Below are 26,182 nucleotides of genomic sequence, written 5' to 3'. Positions count from 1 at the left end.
TAGGGTACAGGAGTCAGGGACTCCCTGTACTAGGCCAGCACCCCCTGGGCCCGAGATAGCTCTGAGTTACCCCATTATAGTGAGTGTTGCCACTGTCACTCAGGTTTGTCAGTTGGAGCAGGGGAGCTGTGAGGGAAGGAAGGGTGCGGGGAGAGAGTGCAGCTCCTGCACCCAGATAGGTACCCACACCCCAGGTAGGCCCCAACTCCCCACTAGGTTAGTGGGTAAATGCTGAGGGAGGCCCAAGATAGGGACGCTGCCCTTAGTGTTAGTGTGCTGTCTTGTCAGGGTCACGGCTGTCAGTACCGTGGGGCCTGACAGGCAGGCACAGGGTTGTGTAGCATGTTGGCTGCACACATTCAGTGGGTCACAGCTTGTTGCGGCAGGCGCTGGGACTAGTTTAGTAATAGTCAGGCCCGGGAAGAGTTAGGGGAGTGGGGCAGGTTATTAACCCCTGTAGGCCCCTAGGAGTTCCCCCTAAGCCATCAAGGTTGCTGTACTATAGGGACGGCCTATAGTATAGCGCGTGTCACTTAGTGCTGTAGGGACAGGTCCTATGTTAGGGTAGATTAGATAGGGACACAGCGGACGCTGCGGTTCCTGCTAAGAGGTTCGGATCCAAGTTGGGGTCCTCAGAGACTGTTTCCAGGGTGGGATCGCTCTCGGCGGTCCGCGTGCAAGGAGGCCGGTTGGGGATCAGATGACGTCATCCTACGACTGATCCTTTGCGAAGCCCGTTGGAGATCCGAGCACGGGAGTGCTCGGCAGGTACTATCTAATACACAAGTGCACCAACGGGCCCTTAGTTTTAATAGTGACTGCGCAGTCACCCATGTTCTCTCCAAGAGTGCGGGACATTGGGTGGGGATCCTCGGGACACTGGGTGGGATCACCTGGTGTTGGGGAAGCGTCCTGCGCGACGCAGTAAGTGTCTCCTCTAGAGAGGGACACAGGTTATTATGATATTGCCGTGATATATTGTTTTGCCGGTTAGTAAAGTCACTAGTTAATATACATGCTGTGTATGGTATTATTGATTGTCCTGCGAGGAACCACTCCCCCTCTGGTGGGAGCCATCGCAGGTGGAGGCGCTGTACCGAGTAAGTGGTTGTCCATAGTATTGTAAATGCCCCAGGTTTCCCGTGGCGGAAGCTCAGCCCTCCTGTGAGCCAACAGGTAACGCACTACACACCCGAGTAACAATATATGTTTCTCCGCACCCACCGTATAATCTGCGATTGGGTGGGGGAACACCCGTTACACATACATACATGCTAATAACTTTCCCTATATAACCTAGCATCCCATTTCCTTATTGCTTTCTGCCATTGCAGTTAATGTGGGGTCGAGCTGTGATACCCCTTTTTGGAGTAGTAAATCTTCCCCCAAGTATGAAGAAAAACGTTACTATGTAGAAGACAAATGTATCAACAGTGAATGCTACGAAATCTAAACGGAAGTCAGAAGAAAGAAAAATAAGTTTCATAGGGGAAAAAAAATAAATAAAGTTAAACGAGAAAAATGTATCCAAATTGTTATTTATTTTTAAACACAAAGAACCAAGGTATACTAACAAATATGCAGGAGTTCTTCCCTATAAATCACATACCTTTTTTTGTTATCATTTGGCAGCAAAACTATTATTTCCTAAGAGAGGAAATGGCTCTAATTTTTTACCCACCCAACAAAAAAAGCGTAAAATACAAGCAGATATATTTCATAATATTACATATTTAAAAAAGTATAAAGTTGTATAAATGCTGATTCCTATTTCCCATTAACATTCCTAAAAAAATAACAAAATCAGAAATAGGATGGAGTTATTGTATTAGTTCTTGTGGCTAGATAGTTATTTCCAGTGTTCGACAAACCTACACATTTGCACGAACCGGGCGAGTGGATTTAACATAGTGGCGAGCTCCTATTGGCCCAAGCAGCACACGTGTGGTACTAGGTGGCGAGTAGATTTTTTTGTTCGGCGAGTAGATTTTTTGGTGATTTGTCGACCACTGGTTATTTCTGTTTGCAATCCCACTGTAAAATTATTAATTTAACATAAGAGACAAATCTTCACTGCAGGATTTTGCATAGTTCGTTTTGAACTTTTCAGTCTCACATAGCCAGCCAAAAAACAAGAGCTAAGATCTGCCTCGGAGTGTGAGATTGGTTGTCAGTAATGGGGTTTCTATACCTTTGGCCCTTGAGGGGGCTCTAGCTGTGCAAACTCTTACAGAACACACAATGACATCAGATAATAGGGAGCAGTCAGGAGAAATAAAACACCTCTCAAAGTATCAGCACATCATGCTTACAAACTAACTTAAAATAAAAAATACTTCGATGTCAGATTTTCATACAAAAAAGGTATCAATCACCGAGATACAATCCCTTAAACATGTCACAGCACACAGAACACTTTGGTCCTAGGAGGCATTGACCTTTCAAGTCAACGGCACATAAATCTATATCAGGGGTGACCAACTCCAGTCCTCAGGGGCCACCAACAGGTCAGGTTTTAAGGATATCCCTGCTTCAGCACAGATGACTCAATCAGTGGCTCAGTAATTGACTGAGCCACTGATTGAGCCACCTGGGCTGAAGCAGGGATAGCTTTAAAACCTAACTTGTTGGTAGCCCTCGAGGACTGGAGTTGGTGACTGAGCCACTGATTGAGCCATCTGTGCTGAAGCAGGAATATCCTTGAAACCTGACCTGTTGGTGGCCCCTGAGGACTGGAGTTGGCCACTCCTGATCTAGATGAACAGAAGTTGTCTGTTGAGAATATATGCTATTAGGAAGAAATATTGTAGTGAATGAGTATTATCCTATATATCAGCGGTGCGCAAACTGGGGGGGGGGGTGCGCCCCCCTGGGGGGCGCAATTGTCTGCGGGAGGCGCAGGGTTTACTGAGGCCCCGGGCGCTTCCCAAAGGCACTTAAATTAAGTGCCGGGAAAGCGGCGAACGCCTCTGAAAACGGCACTCACCTTGCTCCTGGAGACGCGTCACCAAGGCAAATGTCAAATGACGCCGCGAGGTCATGTGACGTCACATTGCCATGGCAATGTGACATCATGACGCCGACACCGGAGCCAAGGTAATAGGGGGGCGCCAAGAGATGGGATGAGCCGGCAGGGGGGCGCAGGAAAAAAAGATTGCGCTTCCCTGCTATATATAATATCTTCTAACCTTTACAGCACCCCAATGACGCACCTTGCACGGCATGGGCCCTGGCACTAGTTACGTCACAGACAAGTGCTCATTTTCTAGGGGCTGATCGGATTGACTGCTGCAGTGGAACGGCCAGTCTGCTCCACTTGTGTTTCCTCCATCTGGGCCCCAGCTGCAGCCATGTGAATGCGCTTGGAGCGATTCCGAGACTCAAAGTGCCGGAGCTCTGGTGCCGCCAGACCCCCGACACTATAAACTGTAACATCCATCCGCAAAGATGTTATCCCAAAAAGTGTTGCTACTTCAGTATATTATGCAACTCGCTGCACACATGTTCTTTGCAGAACTAGAAATTCAGGCTAATTTAAACACAGACTTCCTATAGCAATGGGCCAGGTAATCCAGAAATAGTCTACGAGTTTTGCTTTGTCTTTGGGCCATTGAGAGTTGCATAGCATTAGCACATACTGTATATTACGCAGGAGATGAAAAACTTTCCCCTAAAATATAGTTTAAATTCCCTCTGCGATTGTTTCCCAGTTTTACTCAAATTCAAAAATCACATATAAAACATTTCACTAATTAACACATTACAAGTGTATTCTTTGCCTCATTAAACGGCATACGTTGTCATCATTTTGAAAACATGATATGGGGTTCTCTTTTATTTTTGCTCCGTTTTCTTCTTTAATTACTGTATATATGCTTACACCTTCTGGGAGAAACAAACTGTAAGAATCAGCAACAAATGGTATTAAAAGTGAAAGCTGACTACACTTTCTGTAAATGATGGTATGCCCCACTTTACCTTGATCTTGAGGTGATCTTGAGGTTACCTTTAAAAACTTGTGTATGTATATATATATATTACAAAATATGATCTAGGTTTAATTTGTGTAAATTTAATTTCATTGTAAACAATGTGAACTGAGGCTTGGAAGATATTTTCCATGTAGTTGTTAAGGACCATATTTACTATGCTTTGCTACCTCATAAGATACCTGCCAGCACAGTTAAATACATATGGACCCGTTAAATGAATGTGCTGTAATGACTCTCATGGCACGGAAGGTGTCTTAAAAAGGCACTCCTGGCAACACTGCTTCTTTGTATTTCTTTTAAAAATAGTTTTGAACCATGTAGATTTCAGCTCCGGGGCCCCTCTGCTTCCCGAGATACTAACATCCATAGGTGCTGCCGGCTGTTGCCCCGGCAGAGTTCACAATATGGTGGTTTTAAAATCCCGTGTCCTGCGGGCCAATAGAAAGCCGCTATGTCATCCCGTGTGTGTTCCTATTGGCCCACATGATGCAGGAGCTTTAAACTGTGCAGAGATACCGGCAACATCTCAGGAGGTAAGTATCTCCGGAAGCAGGTGGTCCCCGGAGATGAAATCAACACGGCTCAGCTCAGGAAACCCCCTGTTAGAAAACCTATTTAAAAGAAAAACATAGTCTCGCCAGGATTGCTCCTTCAAAGGAGTAACATGTCTTAGTAAATACGGCCCCATGTCTTTAAATTTCCACGTAACCACTTCAATAACAATGTAACATATTGTTATGTTTAAGTTTAAACTTGGCTTCTTAAATATCATAACTCACACGGCAAAGCCTCTCTTTCTTTATCCGAAGAGTAACAGAAAGGAGAATGACAGGACACAGCAATAAACATACAGTAAGCAGTTTAACCTCTCTCTGTATAATATTGAATCTGTTTATTATTAAAATAATTGTATTTATTATGAATATTCATTTACAAATGCAAATAGCTGTGCAATATGTGCAATAAATGTACCAATCCTCTATAATTCACACATTGAGCATATTTTTTCACTGTTTCCCTATGCTATTTTTTTTTTTTTAAAGGCTCATAGGCCCCTTGATCATCAACATACTGTGACGCTGCTTCCCAGTGAAAGCGAAGTGTTTACCTCCATTCAAATCAATGGAACAAACATCTTCTCCAGCACCAGGAAGAGGCTTCTCAACATAATAACTAAGATCCCTAGAAGGACACTGCAATGAGGGGAAGATGCACTGACCTCCGGTACGGGTAAACCCAAGTCAATGGCAGTTAATGAGAGATTCAGGGGCTTATGCAGAGAGGAACGTTATTTAATGTGAAAACGGCAGGAAAATAGCCACAGAATTGGCGTTACTTATGGGCGTATGCAGAAAACGGCTTTACCTTATTTTTGCAGATGGTAGCAAAATAGCCAAGTATTTCTGGCGACCTGGAACACGCCATATTATAGGGCAGAATGGCACGTTCCAGCGCTTCGATGCTACTGGCATACCACCCTATTTGAACGTGGCGAATTTACCGTTCTCGCCACGTGTTTGGCTAATTTTAAAGTAAACAAACCGGCTGTGGCGGATTTTGTGAATCTCGCCATGTTCTCTGCAGGACAAGCTTCTCTGGTGCGTATTTTCGCCAAAAGATGGCGCTATTTCCCTTCTCTATCCTCTCTGCATAAGCCCCTCAGTCTGTTATCCCGTATCAGTGATTCCCCTGCGTGGTGAGGGTAGTCATTACCAATGAAGCCTTATCTGTGAGACTTACCACTGTTGAGTGAACCCGCATTTAAGCGAAACATATCATATTTAAAACGTGGTCTGTTTGCCACTATTAAGAACCCGCCACCATTTGCAGCTAAACCACAGAAAATAATTGACAAACTCCCTAACTTGTAACTTTACTGAATTTAGCACTATACCGATCCTCCTATTAATCACATATGAAGTGACTTTTCAACTTAATAACTCCCCATGCCCCCTCCTTCCCAAAAGTGTTCATTGCTGGTAAGTGTTCATATTCTCTGCATACATCTCCAACAAGTTTACGACCTGGAGGGTTCTCAGCAAAACAGTAAGCATACTGTAGGAGTTTCTAGCGTTACACATGCCTTTAAAAACAGTTATTCATGTTGTAGTAAACATATCTCTTACCCTGAGGTAGTTGAGGGTGAAGTTGGTCAGACCCATTCGAGTGATATTTTTGGAAAGTTGTTCTAGCACCTGAGGGTCTTGCGCCTGGACAGTGAAAAACAATATTATTGTTGTTATCATTATTACATATGTATGATAGCTTTTGATTTCACCCAACACCAGAGATTCACTGATTTTCAGTATCTTTAGTCTTGGATGAAATAAAATAGTTTATGTATCATCTATTAAAGCTGCAGTTCAGGCAATATCCTGCATGTGTGTTTTTTTTAATAAATCAGTTCTGTAGTAAGAAAAAATACTTTTAGCGTTTTCTGTTTTAAAAAAACAACAACTTTGAAAGACAAATTTTCTTGTATTCTATTTTAACAAGCATGCTTGTTCCTATAGCAACGATTTACATTCCCCATATTTAAAGATGTCGCCAAACTTTGCCGATCAATAGACGGAGAACGAATTGACCGGCAGCTATGCAGTTATTTAGGTAATTAGAGATTGCCCACATGAAACTATTGAAGTAAAAAAAATTAATGTAAAAAAAAAAAAGACTGAACTGCAGCTTTAAAGAGATCATTTATGTCTAATATACAGTACTGTACTACAAATTGTTATATTACGAAATATAGCAGAGATAGACTATATACTATATATCCTATATTTTGTATCCAGTTTGTAGGTCAGTTGGTTCTATTAGTAGTGTGCACAGTGGGCAACATTGGAAAGTAATGATGGCATTTTATCTTTACCTCTGAAGAGAGACTGAGAGACAGAGAGGTCAAGAAGTTGGTCTGCACCTAAAACATTTGAGTCTCAAGAATTAGTATTTAGTTGGTGTGATTTGCTCCATATGAATCAAGGGTATTGATACCGTTTTAGAATTAATCCCATTTCATAATGCTGTGCTAGAATTGAGCACTAAAAACAATACTTATCCCATCTTTATGTATACGGAGAAAACCAATGCAGAAAACATACTAGAAAAGGTACGCAAGCCACACAATTCTTAATGCATATACCTGCTCCGACATGCAAATGTAACTCCATCCTAAACTTCTCCCACGTCCTGCATAAATCGCACAACTTGTTGCCGACCAATGCAGACATACCAGAAAGTGTATGAGGTAGTGCTAGCCCATCCCCAGTCTGTCTTACTGTATGGGTTTTGCTCTCTCAGCCAAATCCATATTTCAGGCTCAGGATGTAACTCACAATTCGTATCTCACCACCCTTGAGGTGGATTGGAAAAAAAAAACCCCCGTTTTTTTGGAAGCGGTTTGTATAACAGAGCTACAAGAATAGCTGTTTTTCTAAAAAAAAAAGAAAAAAAACGCGTTCGAGGCTTTTTTGACAAACCGATTGGATTGGCAGAGCCAGAGTGAGATCACTTCTAAAATAGCCTCTTAGACACGGATTGGACGTGATAAGGGCTTACTGAATAGCAGAGCACACCACGCCGCTTCTAAAGTGCTCTTTAGATACACTCCTCCACAACCTCCTCGTGTGTGTGCGTGTATGTGTGAGAGAGATGCTGGCTATATGTGCGAGATGCTTGGTGTGTGTGTGAGATGCTGGGTATAAGTGGGTGTGTGGGTGTGTATATGTGTGAGATGCTGGCTATATGTGTGAAATACTGGGTGTGACGGTAGAGGTAGATTTGGCTGCTTTTAAATAAAGGTTAAGCCCACCATTACCTTTACCTGTCAATGATATGATGGTTATTTATGTATGTACAGTTTATTGTAGCAGTCCTATATATGTTACTCTTAAATTATGTAAAACAGTTATGTACAGCTCTTTTGAAGAGTGGGGACCTTCAGTGATAATTTGTAAAATCTGAATTTGGTATTGAAGGCCTGGACACTATGATGGGACTAGGTCTATTGTTGAGGAACCAGGGAGAGGTCGACCACCTGGTGAGTGGATTTGCTCTGCAAGAAAGTTGCAAGCCCTAAGGCCAGGGGTGTAGCTATAGCCCGGCACTTGGGGCCTGCTCAGGGCCACCGGCAGGGGCGAGAGCCGGGACATTTGGCCAAGCCATCTAGCCAAGGGGGGAGAGAGCAGGCAGCAGAGGCTGGGCGGAACTGAGGCAGAGAGCTGCAGAACTCTGCCTGCCCCTGCTCTCCATGACATCAGAGGGAGGAGTTACTATGTGCTGCTGTGGGAAGGTATGCTGTGTATTTGTGTGTCAATTTGCAGTGTGTGTTTCAGTCTGTCAGTGTGTCAGTATGCTGTTTGTGTGTTGTGTGTAAATTTCAGTTACAGTTTGCAGAAGGCTGTGTGCTGACAGGAGACTGGCAGAACCCCTGAAAAAGAAGAGCTGGGAGTCAGCAGAAGGGAACTGAGGAGACCCAGTGTGGGGGTCTGGAGCATACGGTGAAGCTGCGGACTGTATGTGCAGCGTGGGCCTGAGCTATTTGGAGTGAAGCAACAATGGGGAATTTAAAACTGCTAGCTAGTGGAGAGCAAGGCTGTGTTGCCCATAATACCGAGGACATGGCGCACATTTTGGGACCGCATATCGGGGTAAGCTTCCAGATGGAGGTCCCCACACCTAGGACTTTAGGTTGTTCCCCCAGTTAGAACAATTGAAGAAATTGGCAGAGCACTGCAGGATATTAAATAAAGAGATCCAGAGTGGGCTCACATGTAAAAATACATTCTTTATTGGATCACGACAGATCCCAGCATAGTAAAAACTGCACCTACGCATTTCGGGCAAAAAGCCCTTTATCGAGGCCCTTGATAAAAGGCTTTTTGCCTGAAATGCGTAGGTGCGTTTTTTTTTTACTATGCTGGGGTATGTCATGATCCAATAAATAATTTATTTTTTACATGTGAAACCCCCCTCTGGGTCTCTTTATTTCATATCCTGCAGTGCTCTGCTTATTTCTTCAATTGTTCCTGCTGCTACTCTACTAGGCAGAATTTGCACGATAATTGACCTCATCTGAAGGAGACCAAGGACAGACAAGCCGTAACTGAATTCTACAAAGTGAGTTTCTCAAGTGTTTGTCTTATCCTTTATATACTATTTATTGGATGTTTATCTATTGTTCTGGGGAGATGCTGTTTGTGCCATTCTGACTTTTTGTGTGATTGCCATAGGCTACACTAGGCACTAGTCTCCCCTGTATATATTGAACCGATACTACAATCAACATTTAAGGGGGTCATATTTATGAACTTTCTCATAATATTATATGGATACTGTAAGTCATTTTTTGGATGCACCAGTTTCACCTTGTTACTGTTCCCCCAGTTACCTCGGTTGGGTTAGTTTGTGTGTGTGATTTATGTACTGGAAGTTTGTGGAAACTTTTTCCAATGAATTTACATTTTTTCAACTCTGCAGTTCTGTTTAGTGTACTGATCACTATTGTAATTGTCCTGGTCTACACTGGGTATGTGTGTGTGTATGTGAGATGCTGGTTATGTGTGTGTGTGTGTATGTGTGAGATGCTATGTGTGTGTGCATGTGTGAGATTCTGGGTGTATGTGTGTGTGTGTGCTGTGTGAGATGCTGATTATGTGTGTGTATGTATGTGTGAGATGCTGGGTACGTGTGTGTGTGCGTATGTGTGAAATTCTGGATACGTGTGTGTGTATAAGTGACATGCTGGGTATGTGTGTATGTGTGATACTGGGTATGTGTGTGTATGTGTGAGATGCTGGGTATATGTGTATGTGTGAGATGCTGGGTATGTGTGTATGTGTGTATGTATGAGATGCTAGGTATGTGTATGTGTGAGATGCTGGGTATGTGTGTATGTGTGAGATGCTGGGTATGTGTATGTGTGAGATGCTCTGGGTATGTCTGTGTGTGAGATGCTGGATCCTGGGTTTGTGTGTGTGTGTGTGCGTGTGTGTGTGAGATGCTGGATATGTGTGTGTGTGTGTGTGTGGGTGTGTGAGATGCTGGGTACGGTGTGTGTGAGATGCTGGGTATGTGTGTATGTGTGTGTGTGTGTATGAGATGCTGGGAACGGTGTGTGTGTGAGATGCTGGGTGTGTGTGCGCGTGTGTGTGAGATGCTGGGTATGTGTGTGTGTGTGAGATGCTGTGTATGTGTGTGTGTGTGTGTGTGTGTGTGTGTGTGTGTGTGTGTGTGTGTGTGTGTGTGTGTGTGTGTGTGTGTGTGTGTGTGTGTGTGTGTGTGTGTGTGTGAGATGCTGGATATGTGTGTGTGTGTGTGTGTGGGTGTGTGAGATGCTGGGTACGGTGTGTGTGAGATGCTGGGTATGTGTGTATGTGTGTGTGTGTGTGTATGAGATGCTGGGAACGGTGTGTGTGTGAGATGCTGGGTGTGTGTGCGCGTGTGTGTGAGATGCTGGGTATGTGTGTGTGTGTGAGATGCTGTGTGTGTGTGTGTGTGTGTGTGTGTGTGTGTGTGTGTGTGTGTGTGTGTGTGTGTGTGTGTGTGTGTGTGATGCTGGGTGTGTGTGTGTGTGTGTGTGTGATGCTGGGTGTGTGTGTGTGTGTGTGTGTGTGTGTGTGTGTGTGTGTGTGTGTGTGTGTGTGTGTGTGTGTGTGTGTGTGTGTGTGTGATGCTTGGTACGGTGTGTGAGATGCTGGGTGTGTGTGTGTGTGTGTGAGATGCTGGGTACGGTGTGTGTGAGATGCTGGGTGTGTGTGTGTGCGTATGTGTGAGATGCTGGTGCAGTCACGGTTGCCCTGGTAACCTTGGAATATTGTCTGTTAAAAGGTGACGATATTGAGGGGTCAGTTAGAAACAGGACTTACACAGAGATGAATATAAATTGACGTGGATGCGTGGAGTTGGCTGCAGAAAGTGATAGTTGATATTTGAATGAGGATATGGGCAGTTGATGGAGAAACAGAGTGAGAGAGCAGCGGAGAGGAGACTGTAACTACTGTAACTATATAAAACATGGATGATGAGGAAGGAAAAGGACAAACTAAACTAAAGTAACTATCCATTGAAGAGGTAGGATGTAAAAGAGAGGGGCAGAGAGAGCCCTGTGCACAGAGGCAGATTTATATGGACAAAGACAAGTAAGGGATGCAAACACATTGTTTGAATGTTATTATCCTCTTCCTCTCTCACCCCCACCTTCTCCTCTTCCTCTCTCACCCCCACCTTCTCCTCTTCCTCTCTCACCCCCACCTTCTCCTCTTCCTCTCTCACCCCCACCTTCTCCTCTCTCACACCCATTTTCTCCTCCTCTCTCACCCCCACCTTCTCCTCTTCCTATCTCACACCCACCCTTTCCTCTTCCTTTCTCACACCCACCTTCTCCTCTTCCTCTCTCACACCCACCTTCTCCTCTTCCTCTCTCACACCCACCTTCTCCTCTTCCTCTCTCACACCCACCTTCTCCTCTTCCTCTCTACCCCATCCTCTTCCTCTCACCCACCTTCTCCTCTTCCTCTCTACCCCCTCCTCTTCCTCTCTCACCCCATCTTCTCCTCTACCTCTCTCCCCCACCTTCTCCTCTTCCTCTCTCACCCTTCTCTTTCTCTCTCACACCTTCTCCTCTTCTTCTCTCACCCTCTCAATCTCCTCTTCCTCTCTCATCCGTCCTCTTTCTCTCTCACCCTCCTTCTCCTTTTCCTCTCTCATCCGCTCCTTCTCCTCTCACCCCTTCTCTAATCCCCTCATTCTCCTCTTCTTCTATCACCCCCTCCTTCTCTTCTTCGCTCACCCCCTTTCTCTTCTCTCACCACCTGCTTCTCTTCTTCTCTCACTCCTTCCTCCTTTCTCACCCCCCCACCGCCTCTTCCTCTCACCTACATGGATTTGGTGGAGCAGGGCAGCAGAGGAGGATGGCAGGTGGTAGCGGGAGAAGAGGACAGAGGAGGGGGAAATCAGGTGGCAGCAGGAGAAGAGTAAAGAGAACGACAGGAGCAGAGCAGGGTGGCAGAGGAGGAAGACAGTAGGCAGTGGGAGGAGAGGATTGAGGACCGCGGGAACAGAGAAAAACAACACAGGTGGATGGCCCGGGGAGTAGCTGCGCTGTAGCAGTGGCAGACGTCAGTGAAGACTTCCGGGTCGGACCGCTGGGATGCGCTCCTCCCCGGTTGTCCTCTTGTGCCACCCAGCTCTGCTCCCATGATCCTCAGTCCTCTTCTCCCACCACCGCCTGATGTCTTCCTCCTCTGTCCTCTTCTCCTTCTGCTGAGCGCTTAAGTCGCCTAGTGGTAGCACCAGCCCTGAATACAGGACTGTTACCAACTAACAGTGCAGAGAATGAGTGACAGAATTTACTGGTATGGGAACAATAGGGTTATAGAGTTGTTATAAGTTTAAGTTGTAATGTATGTAATAGCAGTTTACTTATTAACAGAAAATTAATAGATTTTTTGTTAGTATAAAAAATGTAACTTTTATAAAAATAAATAAACGTAACCTCTCTCTTATTTACCTCAGACTAACATCTACTGCTGAGGTGGGACCTTAGTCCTCCTCCTATATACCTTACCCCCACACTCGGACGTAGGTCAGAGAAAGGGATGAAGACTACAGTAATGTTTATAACACAAGGGTATCTATAATGTAATTATTGCTAGACACCAATATAGCAATATGATCCTCAAAATGTGAGAATCATTCAGTACATACACAATGTAATTAGATATAACGACTTCACACAAGATGCTGTGCATGTGTGTGTATGTTAAAGTCCTTGTACCAGGCCTCCCAATCCTGGGTGACCAGGCCGTGCTGTGTGATACCGGTATCTCGTTGGAACTTAAGTATTAAAACGTAAGTTGCAGGCCTGTGCTTCACAAAGATGTGTAGTGTGGTACCACTTTCTTCTCACGCGGTGGGAGATCCCCTCAATCGCCCACCTGTCTCCTGCTTCTCTGCAGCTGAGTTAACTCGCTAATCAGCTCTCCGGCCTCCTTGGGGGACACGTGCAGGTCCCTCTGTGCAGGAGGCTCTGGACACAGCCTCACTTCCTCGGCTCTATGCAGATCTGATCTATCATGGCTGCCCCCGGCACTTAAGGCTCACTCCCCCTCTAATCTCTCCTCCTTCACCAGCCTCCTTACTGGCTTAGCATAGTCATATGCCAATGAAGAGGAACCTGCTAGGGGGCAGTGTTCTGTTGTTGATGGGCAGACACAGGGGTTATGTAAAATGAAATAATTATTTTTGCTTTGTTTAAGGAGAGTACAGAACCAGCTATCTGATCACAAACACGTCCCCCCGTACATAATTGGTGTTACAAACAGGATTTAAGAAGTCCAAAGCAGGAGGTGACTGATGGAAGCCATGGCATTTGCACATATAATAAGTATTTATGGACTGTATCACTGTAATCCCAACATTATGCCATAGTCCTTTAGTGCACCTTGGCAGCCAAAGTTCCCCATTGAGGAGACAGAACGACTGACTGTGTGAATTTGAGGGAAAAAAATTGAACTTTTGTGGATTATCAAGTGACAGATATACAAAAAGCTGGTATGATAATTGGACAGTTGGACAGTTGGACGGAGTTCCTTATAAGAGATAAATTGGTGACCTGATGAAGATATAAATACAGTTTAAAAAATATTTTAGCTACTGAGGAGAGAATTTGATACCGGAAGTGATCAGCAAAAGGCAGGATCACCAACAGGGCCGGGCCCGGCTGCTCTAGGGGACCTGGAATTTGGGCCTACTGTACCTTTTTGCATTGGCTCCAACTGGGCAGGCTCGTCTCACCCTGCAGCACATGGATGGGCCCGTCTCTCCCTCCAGCATATGGACCTCTCCCTCAAGCATATAGCCCTCTCCCTCCAGCCGGCCCTTTGCCAGGGACCCAACTTGGGCCTGCAGGTTGGCCCACATGGTAACATGCCCTTCTCAGGGACCCTTTACCTACTCTCCCGCCCAGGCCCATACCTACTGCCCTCCTCCTCCAAAACTCTTACCTACACCTCTTCCCCCCCAAGGCCCTTTCCTACTCCCCCCCAAGGCCCTTACGAACACCCCTTTCCAAGGTCCTTACCAGCTTTCCCTTACCAAAACCAAAAAAGAAAAAAAGAAAACAAACAGTGCAAAAATCTCATAGTGAAGTATGTAATTGATAATAGATATAGTATGTACAGATGGATAGGTAATACGCGTACATCAAGGTAAAAGGTTATAGGCAGGATATGTTATGGACATGTTACCACAACAGCAAGGACGTCCGTCTCCACACCAGTCACTCGATCGGCAGGCTGCAGCAAAACGAACGCCCTGGACCTGCTCAAGCAGTTGGTTCCTGGAGTGGTGTGAGTCTGTTATCAATATGGTTACTCTATGTTTCTTCCTTTGGTAGCTCTCACTCCTATGCTGGGGAGGTACACTTGTTTGTTTCACTTAGTAATAGTTAGATTAGCAATCTCCTGCAGAGCGTCAATAGTGCCCCATCTCAAGTGATCCCCTGCTGTGAATACACTCTGCTCTGTGGCATCAGTATCCCCTTACTGTCTACTGCATACTTCATCCATGCATATTGGATCGGGAATTTGCTAGGGACCTTCCGATGGGGCCAATCCGATAATACTCCGGAGCTACTACTCTGAGAACTCCTATTAAGCACATGCTCACTCCTCTCCCCGAATAAGAACAATCTTGAGCCATTACATAAGGCACTAACTATACGTTCCATGACTGAAAACAATGAATGGTGATAGGACATCCTTAATAAATATATCTATACACTTAAACATATATACAGGACTCACACTAAGGCCTGCTACCTGAGCTCAGAGGAACCTGCTTCTAGAACCTAGGATCGAACTACAGTATACATACTTTTCTATCTCCCTATGGTGACATCACTGGTCACAACACATTCTAAATCACATGATGGGGAAGGACAATACAAGAGAGATAACACCCGGTAAATCCATTAAGGTCGTTAACCCCCCATTACTCAGTAGTCTCCAGAGGGGGTTACACCTCTTGCTCCCATTAAATACTCCCCCTCCCATTACCTTCTTTTCCCCCTTTCCCCCCACCCATTACCTTCTTCTTCCCTCTATTACCTTTTTCTTCTCCCACCCCCCATCCAGGCCCATATCTCTTTCTCCCGCCACCCCCGCCCAATCCCCACATACAGGCACATAGCTTATCTCCCCCCACTCCCTCCTCCCCTGCTCCTTTAATTTTCCCGCTGCCCCAAGATTTCGGTATGCGGCCCTAGCAAAAGGTACGTACATTTACAAGACCTCATTCCATATATTTTGCTCCTTGTTCTGGAACTGCAAATTGAAAAGACTGCCAGCTTCAAAAGGCACTATCAGACTCTGACCAAGCATCGAGTGAAAAATTGTTTTAAAATGTTTTTATTTTGAAATATTACTGCATTCTATTACAAATCAAAATCCTCATGAGCATGCTGGCAATCCTACTTCAGGTATTGGGGATCAAGTAGAAAAATAAACTGAGATGTTAAATGGAGTTGCAGAAAAATGGTGCAGTAACGATAAGGCAGACACTAGCGATGCCACATTCACAGCTGAAAAACACTAAGTGCAGCATGCAGCTGTGCTAGAAGGCAAATCAAACTTGGATACTGTAGCCACCATGGAGGAGAAGAAGGTGAACACACTAAATCCAACCCCTGCTCTCGGGCAGGGGTCTCGTGGGGGGCGGGAGCTTTCCCTGGTCCTACTGTCGTCCCTCTCCCCTCCTCCCGAGCAGCTAAGGAGTTAAGCCCGGAGGGAGGGGGATGTGAGGTGTGGCAGGGGGGAATTGGGTTATTTAAGGTCTATCATGATGTGGGAGGGGTCTTTTACCATGCGGCCCCTCTGAAGCATCAAGATGCCCGCCCACCATGTTTCTATTTACAGAAATGTTAAGATGTTGTTATAAAAAAAAGGGGGGGAGTGATACTGATATACGTTTTGTTGTTATAGATTTTGACACAGCTTTTGGCAAGGGTTGTGCCTGCCAGGCTGCGAGAGCCCGAGTGGTATAAGGATACCCGGGTACAGTATAATGGCACCCTCATTGGGGTTGGTGGAATCACTCTGTATTGGCAGCAGCAGGAGTCACGAGTCACGGTGAGCCGTTGGGCTCTGAACTACGGTCAGGTTGCCTTCCAGGGGGTAAAAAATAGTTGGTATATTTGAAGTAAGAAAAAAATAAAGCTGTGGCCTTGTTTTTCCCCACATGGAGGATCTGTCATTATTTGGTTGGGGGATAATGGTCTCTCAGGTCGCCACAGTGTTAAAGGCAGTACAACAATGTGATGCACAAACAGAGCAAAAGGGTACAGAGGTACATGATCTGACCAATCCAGACAGAGGTCAATTTAGAGGCAGTAAGAGTGCAGCATACGCATTTGTTTAAAACATATAGTTATTTACTTTGTAATATGCTGATATTAAAGCATTTTAGTATTTTGTCGTCTGTTAAGAACTGTTAGGTATTTAGGAAAAGATCATTTTATGTTACGTTAAGTTTAATATGTGTTAGATATAGCTTTGCTACATACTATTATTATGTATATATATACACATGAGAACATGTATCTTTAAGTGGTGACCCAAAGTAGGAGGTTGCGTATGTGTGTGAGATGCTGGGTATGTGTGCGTGTGCGAATGTGTGTGTGTGTATGTGTGAGATGCTGGTATGTGTGCGTATGTGTGTGTGTATGTGTGAGATGCTGGTATGTGTGCGTATGTGTGCGTGTTTGTGTATGTGTGAGATGCTGGTATGTGTGCGTATGTGTGTGTGTATGTGTGAGATGCTGGTATGTGTGCGTATGTGTGCGTATGTGTGAGATGCTGGTATGTGTGCGTATGTGTGAGATGCTGGTATGTGTGCGTATGTGTGTATGTGTGAGATGCTGGTATGTGTGCGTATGTGTGTGTGTGTATGTGTGAGATGCTGGTATGTGTGCGTATGTGTGTGTATGTGTGAGATGTTAGGTATGTGTGTATGTGTGAGATGCTGGTATGTGTGCGTATGTGTGTGTGCGTATGTGTGCGTATGTGTGTGTGCGTATGTGTGAGATACTGATATGCGTGTGAGATGCTGGTCCTGTCAAGGTTGCCCTGCAACCTTGAAGTATTGACCCTTGAAAGGTGAGGATGCTGAGGTGTCAGCTAGATGCTGGGTAGTTTCTGTGTATGGGATGTCATTGGCTGACTCTCTGCTGTGCAGTCATCATACTAAAAGACTTTACTAAAGCTGCCAATACTTTGTGAGGTTGGGAAGCTAACAGTCAGTCGCCTGAGGTATAAGACTCCACTCAATGGCCGAAATTCATTAAGCCGCAATGCAGGGTATCGCACCCTGATCCAGCGGTAACTGCCATTCAAGTCGATGGTAGTTACCACTGGAACGGGGGGCAATACTCAGCATTGCGGATTTGATTAAATCTGGCCTACATCCTACAATATCGCCACCAAAGGTCCCATTCCCCTCTGGAACACTTACTATTAATTGAAAAATGTAAACCAACAATTTGCTCAAAGCCTGAAACTGCACTTGTGTTTATTTCCACCTGTCTTTTCTTTTTCTCTAAAGCTTTATTTCTGCTGTGATTTTACCTGTTTTTTTTTTTTTATTTCACTGGCATCAATCATTACCATGGCAACCCCTGCTAGGCAGCAGACGTTTTATTATTCTGTTAAGGAACATTTTTAGAAAATGATACCTCAACAGTGCTACCACATCACTAAATAGGGCACAATCCCCGAAGACACAACATATAGACTTATAATGTAGATATACAGTAAAAAAAAAATAATTCTGATACTTTTTAATAAGAAAAGGTGTTTTTTATGGCTTAATAAAATGGTAATCATTTCCAATTTCAATCTTTATACAGTAATTAAAATACCACCCAGTCATATGACAGTGTAATACATATGATGTCCTTACTATAATATATATATTTTTTCCTTTTTTAGTGAATACATGAATAAATGACCTGTAATATATAGATGAAATAATCTGCCTAGTCTTTTACTGGAAAGTAGCGCAGTGACCATTTATATATAATACGTTCTGCGAACATCAGGTCAGACACAAATAGTAATCAAAATAAGTAAATTTTTGTACTTCCAACACTATTTTTCCCATGAGGAAAAAAAACCCACCAGCAGTAAAAAATAATGTACGGGGCTATAATTTATTTCACATTTTATTAGTGAAAGAATAAGTTTCTGCAATTTCATAATCTAATCCCCACTGCTGTACTTCTCTGAGTGCCTTAGTGCCCTACAGGCGTCTTTCTTAAAGGGTCAGTCCTGCCAAAAATCCACTTTGTTTTTAACATGAAAGAGTTTCCAACTTGGAAAACAATCTCAATTTACTGTCAGAAAAAAACTATTTTAGTTAAAGTTCCTTCTGTTTTTGTTTTTAACCCCCTTTTTTATAGGGTGGAAACTGGGGTCTTCTGAGCCAAACACCACTATTTTCTGCTCTGGGGACTCCACCTCCCCAGTTTCTGAGATACTTAACAGTGAAGTTACCAGGTTTATAATCTCCCTTAGGAAATAAAATTGTTGCAAAATCATGGGCCAATAGAAAGCTGCAACATCATCGGTTGTGGCTTCCTATTGGGTGTCCATTTAAATCCCCTTTAAAAAGACAGGAAGTAATATCAGTAACTTCACCAGTAAGTATTTCCGGAACAGGGTGTCAGGAATCGGCGTTCTCCTCGCTTCTCACACAAAGCACTCCCTCTCCGCAAGGAGTCCCTGGACACAATAAACAATCCTGCCTTACCGGTCTCCACGGCTCCTCGCCCCTGCCGCCGTCGCGGGATCACTCCCCTTGGCGATTCCTCTGCTCAGCGCCGGTCGCGTCCACGCCCTCCTACACGCACGCCAGCCCCAGACGTTATGTGCATGCATTCTCAGTTTACAGAGCACACGCCTAACAGAGCACTTTTAACCACTGCTGCTGCAGTGAGGCGTCGCCCCCAAGCATCACACAGTTCAAGGCAAATCAATGATTACACTCAGCTGGGCTGTAACACCTCTCTCCTATCAGGGAGGACTCCTTGCAGTCCTCCAGGCCTGCCCCCTTTTCCCATTGGCCTGCCCAGCTTTATTATGCCTGTGCTTCCCATCACTCGTCGCTCGACATAGTTCTGTATGGAAGCATTTGACTATTCTCTCAGTGACTCCTCAGGTATTGACGCGGATTGGACGACTACCCCCTCTGGCTCTCGACTTTGGCTCTAATTGGACTTCGTGACTTCTGGCATCCCTGATCTTGGCAACGGCAAAAACTACTCCTTCTCTACTACCGGTACCGGCAAGTATTGTCTTCACTACTATACCTGGCCTGGCAACAATAACACCACACTCCGGACACGCTCCCTTTGCTGCGGGTGCGTGTATCCCTACGTCCCACCTCAGCACAGGGGACGGGTCTGGTCTGCGGGCAGCACCGGCGTAACATTATGTCGAGCCCACAAGACGCAGACCAGACCGAACTACAGCAGTTTCTCTCTGATCTGCTTCAGCAAAACCAGGCCATGGCGGATCAAATTGTGGCACTTACACGCCAGGTCGCAGTACTCTCAGACAGGGTACCGACCGCGACCCCGCCAGATGTAAGCCCCCACTCCGCATGCGCAGTTAGCAGCTCAGATGTAAGGATTCCTCCTCCCAAGCCTTATGCAGGTGAACCGCAAGATTGTAGGGGTTTCCTAAACCAGTGTGAGGTGCAGTTTGAAATGGCCCCCCATCTCTACAATACTGATCGCAAGAAAGTAGCCTACATTTATATCCTCCTCACTGGCAGCGCCCTGGCTTGGGCTTCCCCGGTTTGGGAGCGACGTTCTGACCTTACCCAAGATTACCCAGCATTTAAAGCCGAGTTTCAACAGGTATTCGATTCCCCCGCTCGTCGGGAGATGGCATCTGTTTCTCTCCTCCAGATCACGCAGGGACGGCGAACGGTGTCGCAGTATGCAGTGGAATTCCGGACTCTAGCAGCCGAGACTAACTGGGGACAAGAGGCTCTCGTCTCCGTATTCTGGCAAGGCCTGGCAGATCCCATCAAGGACGAACTCTCTCGCCAATCCAGGCCGGATCAACTGGAGGTCCTGATTGATTTGGCCATCCGAGTGGATCAACGCATCCAGGTACGCCGCTCAGAGCGTCAGCGCACTCGCTTCTCTAACTTTCCAGTTCCATTCTCCAGTACTCCCAGCAACACTCCTGCTCCCTCAAGTGCTACCACACCTCTTCGTCCTGCACTGGAGTTGCCAGAGCCAATGCAATTGGGGGTACAACGCATCCGCACACCGATACGGCAGTTCCGCCACGCCGGGGGATTGTGTTTCTACTGCAGATCCATGGAACATCGGGTTCGGGAGTGTCCATTGTGTCCGGGAAATGGGAACACTCAGTGAGTACAGAGGGGCTCTCTCTGGGTGTAATGTCTCCACGTCCCCTTCTTAAAGGTGAACTCCCTAAGAAACTTACATTTCCAGTCTTCCTTTCAGGCGATAAGTTCAAGACTTCTACCGCCGCTTTCATTGACTCAGGAGCTGGAGGAAACTTCGTGGATCTAGAATTCGCCAGGGTTAACCGCATACCACTAGTGAGAAAGAAGGTTCCCATCGCACTCGTCGGTATCGATGGACGTCCTCTTACCCCGGCCCACATCTCCTTAGAGACGGCTCCCTTGCTTCTGTCTTCACATCTACACAAGGAGACCTTAGTTCTCGATGCCATTCACGCTCCTGGGATACCCATCACCCTTGGTCTTCCTTGGCTACAGCTTAACAATCCTCTCATTGACTGGACTTCCTCCGCTCCCATTTCCTGGAGGCCGAGGTCAGGCTCATCAACTGCTGGCCAATACCTCTGTTCCCGAAGTTATTCTACCTTCCGTTTACCATCAATTCCGGGACGTTTTCAATAAGGTACAGTCAGACCTCTTGCTGCCACACAGGACTTACGATTGTCCAATCGATCTAGTTCCTGGCTACTCCCTACCAAAGACCAAGACCTACCCCTTGTCGTTACCAGAATCTCACGCTATGGATGAATATATCCAGGAGAATCTCAAGAAAGGCTTTATCTGTCACTCCAATTCCCCAGCAGGGGCTGGGTTTTTCTTCGTCAAGAAAAAGGATGGGTCGTTGAGGCCTTGCATCGACTACAGGGGTTTAAACCACATCACTATTAAAAATCGTTACCCCCTTCCCCTTATTACCGAACTGTTCGATAAATTACAGGGGGCCAAGATTTTTTCCAAGTTGGATCTACGTGGTGCCTATAACCTGGTGCGCATCAGGAAGGGGGATGAATGGAAGACGGCCTTCAACACGCGTAGTGGACACTACGAATATCTGGTAATGCCTTTCGGCTTATGTAATGCTCCCGCTGTCTTCCAGGATTTCATCAACGACGTCTTTCGTAAGGTACTCAATATTTTTGTTATTGTATACTTGGATGATATCCTGATTTTTTCCAAAGATCTCCAGGACCATATACGCCACACCTCCTACGTCTTTTCCCGTCTCCGTGAACACCATTTATACGCTAAACTGGAGAAGTGCACCTTTCATACGACCTCTACTCCGTTCCTGGGGTATATCATTTCAGATGAGGGGTTTATGATGGACTCCGGTAAACTTCAAGCGGTCACTGAATGGCCAAGACCCAATTCTCTCAAGGCCATACAACGTTTTTTAGGCTTCGCTAATTATTATCGTAAGTTTATATGGAGTTTTTCCACCATTGTGGCACCCCTTACTGCGCTCACCAGTAGTGATGTGTGTTGTAGTTGCATTGGAGAACAAAACGACAAATTGAATTGTAGAGGGTATCAAGTTTGCTAAGGTGGGTTTGAGGAGCCGAGCCATATACTATGTCTCATAGTCAATAATTGGCATTAGCATCTGCTGTGCGATACGCTTTCTGACCAGGAGACTTAGGGAGGATTTGTTCCTGTAAAGTACCCCTAGTTTGGCATAGGTCTTGGTTGTCAGGGTATCAATGTGCATCCCGAATGTTAAGTGGGAGTCAAACCATAAGCCCAGGTATTTAAAACTAGTGACAGGTGTTAGGGTGGTGTTAGCGTTGGTTCTAATCAGGAGCTCAGTCACTGGAAGCTTTACAAATTTAGTCTTGGTCCCAAATACCATTGTTACAGTCTTGTCAGTGTTTAAACACAGTTTGTTTTTGGAAATCCAGTTTTCGAGTCTCAAAAAGTCAGACTGAAGTATGTGTTGAAAGTCAGAGAGGCTATGGCTGTGTGCATATAGGATTGTGTCATCTGCATACATGTGTATTGAGGCTTCCTTACAAGCTGTGGGAAGATCATTAATGAACACTGAGAAGAGTAGGGGCCCCAGAACAGAGCCTTGCGGGACACCACAGGTGATATCCAGGGGGTTGGAGTTAGAGCCTGAGATGGACACATGTTGGGATCTTCCTGATAGGTAGGACTGAAACCAGTTTAAAGCATGTTTCCCTATTCCAGAGCTCTGGAGTTTGTTAAGCAGGATAACATGATCAACTGTGTCAAAAGCCTTTGCAAAATCTAGGAATGCTGCACCAGTGAGTTGCCCCGTTCCATTCCACAATGGATTTTATTGCAAACTTTTAGCAGGGTAGTTACGGTGGAGTGTTTGGGACGAAACCCAGACTGGAATTGGCTAGGGAAATTTATCTTGGTGTAGAAATCGCTTAATTGGGAGTGGACACATTTTTCCATAACTTTGGATAGAATTGGGAGAAGTGAGATTGGCCTGTAGTTTGAGACAGTGTTTTTGTCCCCACTTTTGAAGATTGGGACAACTCTGGCAGTTTTCCAGGTCTTAGGGATATGGCCTGCAGACAGGATAGAGTTGACTATGGACGCAATTGGTTTGGCAATGGCTGGGGCACCAAGTCGTAGGAACCTAGATTGTAGTAAGTCGGGTCCACATTGGCTGCTTAGTTTTAGTTTGAGGAGCGCTTGTGTAATCTCCTCTTCAGATACTGGGCTAAATTGAAAATTGTGGGCAGTGTTGGGAGGGGGTGGGACTGTAGGGATACTCCCAGGATGAGATTCATGTTTGGGGTTTGTGCTGCGTTTCGCTAATAAGTTAGTGGCACACCCCACAAAGTAATCATTGAATGCATTTGCAATGTCAGTGGCGTTTGTCAGAGTAAAGTGGTAACTGAAGCAGGAAGGATAAGGTAAAACAATTCCTATTATAAGTTTATGCTATGGCAATGATCACATGCAATAAGTACTGTACATTTATACAATTCCATGTGTTGGTATTTAAACTATAATTCAGATTGTATCATTAACAGAGATCATTCTGCCACGGTCGAAGCTTACCATTTTTCTTCATGATGATTAACGTAATGAGGTGGTGGAGGATAAAGCAGTAAGGAAATAGGTGAGGAAGGCACAGCGCTCTTCTAAATAGAAAAGGACCCAAAGCATCTACTGCTGCGGCACAGTTTATTCGAGCATTTGCCCGTTCTGTGCCGCAGCAGTAGCCTGGCGCGCGCCCGAGTGTGACGGGCGCGCGCCGAAGCAGCGGAAGAGCGCCCTCCGATCGGGGCGCTCTCCCTACCGCTGCCGGGTCCGCCGGGTCCCCCGGAACCCCCTGCCGCTGTCCCGCGATCGCGGGACACCAGGGCTCCCTCGGGGAGCCCCTGGACACGCGTGCAGGGGGCGCACGCTCCCGATGACGCGTGACCGCGCGTCTATGACGCGCGGCACGCCGAGGGGCGGCCACTAGCAAGCCGGGAGATTTCCCGGCTTGCGGTACCGACCACACTTCAATAAAGTGTGTCGGTAGTGTACAGGCATACCCCGGTTTAAGTACACTCACTTTAAGTACACTCGCGAGTAAGGACATATCGCCCAATAGGCAAACGGCAGCCCACGCATGCGCCTGTCAGCACGTCCTGAACAGCAATACCGGCTCCCTACCTGCACCGAAGCTGTGCGCAAGCGGGGAGACTATAGAGCCTGTTACCAATGCGTTATTTACATCAGTTATGCACGTATATGACGATTGCAGTACAGTACATGCATCGATAAGTGGGGAAAAGGTAGTGCTTCACTTTAAGTACATTTTCACTTTACATACATGCTCCGGTCCCATTGCGTATGTTAATGCGGGGTATGTCTGTAATAGGGTCTGAGGTTTCATAACAGATAGGAAAAGGGACAGGCTAGTTGGGCCAAGTGGGTCTGCTGTCCATATCTAATTAATCAACCATCCAATCCTATATACAGTATCCTAGTGTTTTTGAAACTGAGTACAGGCATACCCCGCATTAACGTACGCAATGGGACCGGAGCATGTATGTAAAGTGATAATGTACTTAAAGTGAAGCACTACCTTTTCCCCACTTATCGATGCATGTACTGTACTACAATCGTCATATACGTGCATAACTGATGTAAATAACGCATGTGTAACAGGCTCTATAGTCTCCCCGCTTGCTCACAGGAGACAGTATTGCTGTTCAGGACGTGCTGACAGGCACATGCGTGAGCTGCCGTTTGCCTATTGAGCGAGATGTACTTACTCGCGAGTGTACTTAAAGTGAGTGTCCTTAAACCGGGGTATGCCTGTAGTATCTTAAATGTATTGATCAATGGCTGTAAATATGAATCGCTAGAGCTATTTAGACATACTGTATATCAAACGTCGTTCTTTTTCCTACACTACCGACACACTTTATTAAAGTGTGGCCGGTACCGCAAGCCGGGAGATTTCCCGGCTTGCTAGTGGCCGCCCCTCGGCGTGCCGCGCGTCATAGACGCGCGGTCACGCGTCTTCGGGAGCCTGCGCCCCCTGCACGCGCGTCCAGGGCTCCCCGAGGGAGCCCTGGTGTCCCGCGATCGCGGGACGGCGGCAGGGGGTTCCGGGGGACCCGGCGGACCCGGCAGCGGTAGGGAGAGCGCCCCGATTGGAGGGCGCTCTTCCGCTGCTTCGGCGCGCGCCCGTCAACCTCGGGCGCGCGCCAGGCTACTGCTGCGGCCAAGAACGGGCAAATGCTCGAATAAACTTGGCCGCAGCAGTATGTGTGACTATTTCAAATGTAAGAGACGTGTCAATTAGGCCATTTAGATTAAAATTTCCTTTTCTTGGAGTTGAGGAGGAGCGCAGGGAAGGATCGTGATATGTAAAAAATAAGATATATATATATAGTGCAGATGGTAGATCACTGCTAGAATAACATTCAATAACAGGAATAGAACTCACAAAAATCGTGGTAGGTTATAGCATGTCAGAGATCCATCTCTCTCTGACTGGAGCCCTTTGTATAGCAGGAATCAGGATATCCCTCAGTGGAGTGATTGATATGTAAATAAAGAGAATCACAATAGTGCATACAATTTGAACTATAAGTCATGTATTGATCACAAATGGTTTAAGGAAACTCACATTTTCCCTTAGTAAAACTGGTGGTGGAGAGAACCGCCGATTGAAGGGTGGCGTTGTGTATAGCTGCTGCCCGGTGCTTCACTTGCACCTCCCGGTGGATTTCTGCATCAATCTCTGCCGTCGCGTCACTTCCGGTCGCGTCACTTCCGGTCTCGTCACGGTGGGGGCGGTGAAGCCAAAATGGGTCTGGTGTCAGCGATGAGATTGCCAGTCCTTCAGTGTGTGGATTCTCTTGATTAACTCTACGCGTTTCGCACACTGCTTCGTCAGGAGACGCGACGGCAGAGATTGATGCAGAAATCCACCGGGAGGTGCAAGTGAAGCACCGGGCAGCAGCTATACACAACGCCACCCTTCAATCGGCGGTTCTCTCCACCACCAGTTTTACTAAGGGAAAATGTGAGTTTCCTTAAACCATTTGTGATCAATACATGACTTATAGTTCAAATTGTATGCACTATTGTGATTCTCTTTATTTACATATCAATCACTCCACTGAGGGATATCCTGATTCCTGCTATACAAAGGGCTCCAGTCAGAGAGAGATGGATCTCTGACATGCTATAACCTACCACGATTTTTGTGAGTTCTATTCCTGTTATTGAATGTTATTCTAGCAGTGATCTACCATCTGCACTATATATATATCTTATTTTTTACATATCACGATCCTTCCCTGCGCTCCTCCTCAACTCCAAGAAAAGAAAATTCACATCCTGGGACTTGGAACTGTCCCACCAGAGGAAGT

The 26,182-nt window shown here is 45.8% G+C and overlaps 1 protein-coding gene across 4 annotated transcripts in view; it reads right to left on the bottom strand.

Annotated features, from left to right (window-relative positions):
- LDB2 (LIM domain binding 2) overlaps nucleotides 1-26,182 on the bottom strand; it is a 448,439-nt gene that overhangs the window by 82,272 nt on the left and 339,985 nt on the right. For all 4 annotated transcript variants that reach the window (XM_075569001.1, XM_075568993.1, XM_075569006.1 and 1 more), the window contains exon 5: nucleotides 6,119-6,202. In XM_075569001.1, the coding sequence (XP_075425116.1) occupies nucleotides 6,119-6,202 (84 nt within the window). The remainder of the gene's footprint in view (nucleotides 1-6,118; nucleotides 6,203-26,182) is intronic.

The sequence above is a fragment of the Ascaphus truei genome, chromosome 1, assembly GCF_040206685.1.
Source record: "Ascaphus truei isolate aAscTru1 chromosome 1, aAscTru1.hap1, whole genome shotgun sequence".
Taxonomy (NCBI): Eukaryota; Metazoa; Chordata; class Amphibia; order Anura; family Ascaphidae; genus Ascaphus; species Ascaphus truei.
The sequence above is the reverse complement of the archived record's forward strand: the minus strand, read 5'-3'. Positions and strand labels throughout refer to the sequence as shown.